A 7,721-nucleotide genomic window follows, 5' to 3' on the forward strand; every position below is an offset into this window, starting at 1 on the left:
TTGTCGTACACCCCCTACATCAAATAATGGTTATGATCAAGAGGCTTATCAAAATATAATCAAAGAATTTCACACTCCTGCAGCCCAAGATGGCTGTGCATTGGAAAATACTTCCAAATTGATTACATCAGATATCATTCAAATTCTCATTCAGACATTAACCCAGTCTAATATTAAAATACCGTACAACGTTGCATCTATAATCAATATGGTCAACAATCCAGAAACCCTTAAAAACGGCAGTACTTCAAAAAATTCTACAATGGAACTGTAGAAGTGCAGTTTCTAAAAATCTGAAATAATATACTTAGTAAACAAGTATAAGGCTTGTTTATTTGCACTCTCTGAGACTTGGCTTAAGCCAGGCTCCCCTTTTAAAATCCACGGATTTTCTTGCTTAAGAGATGATAGGTCTGATGGGTATGGTATGGTGGTGCCGCTTTACTTATCAGAAACACTATCTCTTTCTATCCTCTCTCACTTCCTACCTATAGTAATTTTTCCGTGGTAGCAGCACAGATTAATAATATTTGTGTAGTTTCTGTATATATTCCTTCCGCTTCTTCTTCAGCTCTTCACTACTTTAATAGTCTTATCACACGTCTTCCACGTCCTTTTATAATTTTAGGAGATTTCAACTCCCATCATATTTCTTGGGGATGTTCTGTCTCTACATATTGTGGTGAAATGTTGTTAGACATACTTGATTCTCATAATATTTGTATACTTAATTCTGGTGCTCGTACCAGACGCACAGGACCAAACGAAAATATTAGTGCAATAGATCTTTCTCTTTCTTCGCCAAGTTTAGCTTCATGTATGACATGGCATACGTTATCAAGCTCATATGGAAGTGATCATTTCCCAATTGTTGTTTCATTTCCGAATAATGATTCACGTTACTTACAAAATTCTTACAGAAAGCCACGTTTGAAATATAAACCCAAAAATGAAAAATTATGGGATAAATTGAAAAGTACCGTAGACCTTAATATTTTGAATTTACCCAATTTATCGCATGGAGTTAATAATTTTAGCAATGCATTTACAAGTGCACTACTACAAGCTGCAGATGAAACATTCCCTTTGAAAAAGTCACCTAGTCGCCATATCCCTTCTCCACCTTGGTGGGATAAAGAATGTACTGAAATAGTTAAATTAAGAAAAGAGGCTTAGAAACGGTACAATAGAGACATGTCAGACGAGAACTTTAGTGCCGTGTCTGATGCTATATCAAGTGCACGCAAACTACTAAAAGAAAAAAAATACAATGGAAAACATTTTGCCTATCCATTTCTCCTCATGTTAATCCACCAAATATAAGACGATTTAGAAATGGTATCAGTGATAATCGTATTATATCATTAGCTCCAAATTTAAGCGAAACATTTCTGGATCGTCTAGCTCCCCCTTCAGTTCCGGAACACAACCTTTTTTGTAGTAATATTGCTTCGTACATCTTCCAAAGCCAATGTATCATTAATTCTACCTTCACTATACAAGAACTACAAAGTGCTTTAACTTAGATCAAAGACTCTGCCCCAGGTGAAGATGGTATTCCATATTCTTTTTTAGCAAACCTTAGTCAAGCTTCTCTTCAGTATTACTTGGATTTAATTTATAAAATAATTCTATCGGGCAATGTTCCGCCTTCTTGGAAATCGCAAATTATTATTCTCATTCTTAAATCAGACAAGTCACCGAGTCTAGCATCATCATATCGCCCAGTAGCATTATCACCTGTAATCGCAATACTGTCAGGTAGAACAATAAAACTTGACCAACAACGGGATCAAAGTAGACTTGTGTGGAAAGGACTTCCACAAGGATCTGTACCCAGTCCGATACTTTTTAACCTATATACTCATGACTTGGAATCTTCACTTCCGACTTCTATTAACATGCTTCAATATGCTGATGATTTAGTTATATATGCCATGGGTAACACATTTAGTTCATTATGTAGCCGAATATCAAATTCCTTAGATTTTTTAAAACTTTGGATGGATGAAAATAGTCTCAGCATTTCACCTCTTAAAAGTTCAGTAGCTATCTTCACGCGTCAACGTTTACATCCTCCAATTTCCATATTTTACGATAATCGTCGAATACCAACTAATAACCATGTCAAGTTTTTGGGAGTCGTTTAAGATTCAAAACTGACAGGAATGGCTCATTGTGAATACGTAGTTACTAATTAATGTGAAAAGCTTCTTAATTTAATGAGATGCCTCTCTGGTGTTTGGTGGGGTGCACATCCGTTTTCCCTGAAGCTACTTTACAATGCTACAGTACGGAGTATCCTTGTTTACGGAATCTTCTTGTGAGCCTTCTTCAGAGCCCTGTAATTTAGCAGGTCTAAGAAAACTAGATTCTATCCAATCAAATGCTATGAGAATAATAACTGGGGCCATGAAATATAGTCCTTTGAATGCATTACAAGTAGAGTGTAACGAACCCCCGCTTTATTTAAGGCGCCAGTTTTTGTCTTATCGTCTATTTTTTAGTGTTTTACAATTTTCAAAAAGCCCCTTGATAACCAAATTAAATTCACGGATCTCATTGAATCATCAAGTTATTGGAATAACAAGCCACTCCCTTGTTTGGTAAAAAGTTATTTGAGGTATAAATCGATTCACTACCCGATACATCGATCTCCAAAGCTTGATTTATTTAAATGTAAATATGAAGCCTTATATTCCATTCCGACTGTTCATTATCTTGCAAATATTGAAAAATATAATGCCAATAATTATTTTAATTCTGTTGTTAAAGAAAACTGGCCAGGATAGCATCATATTTATACCGATGCGTCAAAACGCAAGTCAGAAGATTTTGTAGGAGTAGGAGTTTATCATGCTCAATATAATATTGTCCAAAAAAGAAAATGCCCATTTAACACGTCAGTTTTTACTGCTGAATGTCTTGGCATCACGAAAGCATTAGAATATTTTTTACTTTGTAAACTAAATAATAGTTTAATTTTATGTGATTCCAAGAGTCCTTTACAGGCTCTTTTGCGATTTCCCTTCAAATCAAAATCATTTTTTCCTATTATAGCAGACATTAGAATTTAGAAGTAATCTTTACGAGTGTTCAACAAAAAGTCTTTCAGCCACTTTTGTCTGGATACCTAGCCACTGTGGCATAATAGCCAACGAAACAGCCGACACACTTGCAAATGAAGCTGTGGTGTGTGGTGACAAATCCCCCTTTAAAATATATACTCAGGATTGAGCTGTTATTTCTGGTCTTTATCTCAGGGCCTCCTGGGGTAAAGTCTGGACAGAAAGTGGCCAATTTAAAGGCAAAAATTATTGCGAAATTCAACAAATAATTCCTAACAAACTTGATAAAATCATTACCACCATATTGATAAGAATGCGCCTTGGACACACCACTTGTGCGGCCCACCTTGCAAGGTTTCATATTATAGATAGTCCACAATGTGAATGCGGACATGACTTTGAGGATCTGGATCACTTATTATTTTCCTGTCCTAAATATGACCGAACTTCCTTTTTAGATTGTTTGATAGGTATCCATCCGTGTCCCTTTCCCCACTTCTATAAAAACCCTCCTGAGTTCTGTTGATCCTATAATATTGTATAGTATACTTTCTGGATATATTTATAGCAATAATATTAAGTTGTAAATAATGTATTCATCTATTTTTTTTGTATAAATATTTATTTACCTTAACATTTTTCTTAACCATATCAAATATAAAAATTCTCGTGTTGTACATTTTTGTAACGTGATTCGTTTCCCTACCTTAAAATAAATAAAAACACTTTGAAGTAGAACATACAAGAAAACTTCCAATGTGAATCGATGAAAGAAAACTTGAAGCTGGCGGATGCATGGAATGTTCGAGCCAAAGTCTCCAAAAAGGAGTAAAATTAAAAAAAACAAACGATGACGTCTGACACTTGCTAGCACCTTGGACTTGTCGCAGATGACAGTGGTGACTTTAGGAGAGCTGAAAAGAAGACTTTAACAAGTAAAAACTTCTGATTTCTGAAAGTAATTCGGCATTCGCGTCAAAAACTCAGTGGAAAGCCGACAAGAAATCAAAATCTAAAACAGTACTTGATAATATAATTACCAACTTACATCTGCTAACTCTTGACAATATATTTCCAAAATGTTGATTAAAGTCAAGGTAACAAAATAAACTGTATGTTATTGTATTTTTACACATTTAAAAACATAACCCTTTTTTCAGACTTTAACTGGTAAAGAAATTGAAATTGACATAGAACCAACGGACAAAGTGGAACGAATTAAAGAAAGAGTCGAGGAGAAAGAAGGCATACCTCCGCAACAACAACGCTTAATTTTTTCGGGAAAACAGATGTGAGTCATATTATCCTATAGTAATACCAATTCATGGATACATCTCTTCAAATCTTAAAACACCGGAGGTTTTATTGCTTGTGCTTGTAAATATTTTATGAAGTAGGTAGGCAATTAATATAGAACCTGTTAATGTGTTGGTATTTGATTGTGTTGCCACAGCCACATTTGTAATCTGAGATAAAAAAATGGAAAATTAAAGCCATATCCAGCTAGAGTTATTTCATTAAACCTGAGTGATTTGTTGATTTCTGTAGAGTCTATATTTAGTGTGGCTGTAGATTTGATTAGTATTAAAAAATTATATTCTTAACTTTCTACATGAAAAAAGTACATGTTAGTAATAAAACTAGTTGCACATTGGCCATTTTAGTTGATAATTACTGATTCTTAGATATACAATAATTGTAAGCCTTTTAGTAGTAGGTTTTGTGAAGTGTTGATTTCGTCACTCATTGTTTATTGAAGATCTTCCTAAACACATTATTTTATTTTAGGAATGATGAGAAAACGGCACAAGATTACAAAGTCCAAGGCGGTTCTGTGCTTCACTTGGTGCTAGCATTACGAGGAGGGGAGTGATCTCTAGTGATTGTAATCTGTTATTTTATAATTAATTTAATTTTCATGTCATATTGTATAAGGTAAAACATGATTGGAATATTAAACTAAGCACTTTTTTAGTTTTTCTTTTGTTATAACCTGTCCCTGCTGCCAATCAGATGGACCATGCTGTCTAATATTTTTGGATGAAATTTTATTGTTTTGAATAAAGCAGTAGTGCACTAGATAGAACAATTGACTCTTACCACATAACTGCCTTTTCTATCTTTGCTTGCCACATACTAATGTATTTTTGGTTTTGTGAATTTCAATTTTTCTCTAAAAAGGTGAAGATGCACTTTATAAAGTAGGTATGTTTACATCCCATTTTATAAAGTGCATCAAGCTAAGGATCACAGCAGATTCAGTGCAATCGTGTGTGAGAAACTGAAGCAGGGGGAGTCACGACACTGTAATAAGAAAAACGACATGAGGAGTAGGATATAGTTGGCATCACTCTTGTGATTCCTGTTGTATGACAAGGGACTATGGGCCCCCATGATCATATATCTGATAACCCATATGTATGCATATTTGTCCTCTTTCATATAAATGTATTTTATTAAACTCTAATATTTTACCTTATACTTCATAGTAACCAAACACATTTGCTAAATCACAAATGTGATTGTATATCCAAACCATGTATGTAAAATCAAGCTTTATTGATGCCACCTAGTATTTGGCCTCACCATCTAATTGAAACCTTCATGTGGCATAGTTATTTAAAATTTTTTGGGTTAATGTGAAGTAAATGAATTGTATACATATTGTATTATGCCTATTTAATACCCAATTCCTATTTTCTTCTGCTTCATTAGTGTGGTGACACATACCCTAAATAAAATTAATAATTCCAAAATTATCCCCACAGGTTGGATTTGTACAGTCAACATCTAATAATTTAAAATAATCAGTTGTAATATTTCATTTTGTCAATAGTTCTTTTGTTTAAATTAAATCTATTAATGTTAATATTTGTACATATTTATATCATGACCATCAATTTAATGCGTATATTACGTATTTTAAATGTATTTATTAGGTAAGTATCTAACAAGAAAATTAAATGTTTTGATAATTTACTTTGTTTTTTGTTACTTATATTATTTTTTAATATTTATACATCTTTCAGCAAGGCTGTTCCTACCAATTATTGTTTGGCACTGTTCACAAAAACCAATTTCAAAGTTCACAGTAACCAATACAAAAATAAAGAAACAAAGTTTTATTTTAAGCCTCTAGTTTTCTAGTCCAGCTGACTAATTCGCTGCCAACTTCATCACCTTTGAATTTCATTGCAGATGTAAGTAGTTTTCCTCACCGTAAAAGCGTTGAAATAAACTTATGTAGGTATGCATTCGAGAATCGAAGACATTGTTTGACAGCCAACAGTCCTCCACCCTTACCTAAAGGTTATAGAGCGCTCAATTCTTTCTTCCTTTTTTTGGCATTTACTGTCTTATCAGAATTAGTAACATAAAATATTTGATTATTATTCATTAGTAAGATACTTTTTTTGTTAAAAAAAATATTTTAAATACAATACAACTGTGCTGTTAAACACGCATTGCGTGTCTATAAGCGTCTAAACTCTAAACCCTTAAAGCGTGGTTGACGCCGGCCGCACAGCTAGCAGGTGAATGTTTTTGTTTTCTTACACTAATTGTATAATCTGTTGATATGAGAACTTATTATTTGTAGGTACTTAAAGTTTTTAAAGTATTTCTTTTATACTTTTTTCAAGCCTTTGTTAATACCGGTTACTTAATACTTATACCTTTTCTCAACCTTCCAAACACAGCACGCAACGCTCTCACTTCTATAAAATCCAGCATTAGCTATCATAATATACATATAATAATCAATAAAATCAATGAATAGACAGCAAAAAAATAAACTCGGTATCAGCAATTACTTTAATACATCAATTACATAATAATATATCTTAATAAGTTCAAATTTACATAAAATAAATCTTTGGTTCACATGATAAACAACATCAATTTAATAAAATATGCGTATGTTACACACGACATTAAAATATTGCATTAAGCCAATGGAGCTTAATTTGAGCACTAGATAATGCATTTATATTTATTTGTAAAACTACGATTATTACAGATAGACATACATAGGATTAAAATTGTCATTGATTGCTATGTATACTTTAAAGTGGTTTAAATCGAGACACTATCTGCTAATAGATACATATAATATCAAAATGTAAATGACGTAGGGACGGAAAATATTATATACTTCAGATAATTTTAAATAATTAAAAAAAGGAGAGATTATTTGTGATGTTATTAGCTTATTGCAAGTAGTCTATGGTTGATTTGACACCTTTGCCTGTCCAGATGGACGAACAGAACCAAAAAAAAAAAGTTTATGGTTGATCTTAACCCATTTAATTCAGAAAATGACTTGTATAAGTTACTCTGAGCGACAATGATATTTGAAGTGTAGGCAGTATCCGATAACTTAATGTTAAAGTTATTGGCTAAAGAGAAAGAGAGCATTACAATAATTAATTTTACATTTATGTGTAAAGTACATAACAATGGTAACAATTATTAAAACATTGAGCACATAACATTTTATGTTTGGCACAAACACTACATTATCAAATTATTGTTTACTGACCTAACATAAACATTTAGATTTGGAATGAAAAATTATTAACATTATAAAGTACCTAACAATAGCACAGCATTACAGTCGAAGTGGTGCTTAAACGTTAAACGTAGGTAGTAAAA

The 7,721-nt window shown here is 32.7% G+C and overlaps 1 protein-coding gene across 1 annotated transcript; it reads left to right on the top strand.

The window, feature by feature from the left end:
* The first annotated feature begins 3,962 nt into the window (after positions 1 to 3,962).
* Positions 3,963 to 5,042, top strand: LOC126969023 (NEDD8). The gene is made up of 3 exons (XM_050814296.1): positions 3,963 to 4,165; positions 4,229 to 4,359; positions 4,857 to 5,042. Exons 1-3 carry the CDS (start codon positions 4,148 to 4,150, stop codon positions 4,939 to 4,941), a joined length of 234 nt encoding a protein of 77 aa, XP_050670253.1. The 5' UTR covers positions 3,963 to 4,147; the 3' UTR covers positions 4,942 to 5,042.
* The last annotated feature ends 2,679 nt before the right edge of the window (positions 5,043 to 7,721 follow it).

The sequence above is a fragment of the Leptidea sinapis genome, chromosome 17, assembly GCF_905404315.1.
Source record: "Leptidea sinapis chromosome 17, ilLepSina1.1, whole genome shotgun sequence".
Lineage (NCBI taxonomy): Eukaryota > Metazoa > Arthropoda > Insecta > Lepidoptera > Pieridae > Leptidea > Leptidea sinapis.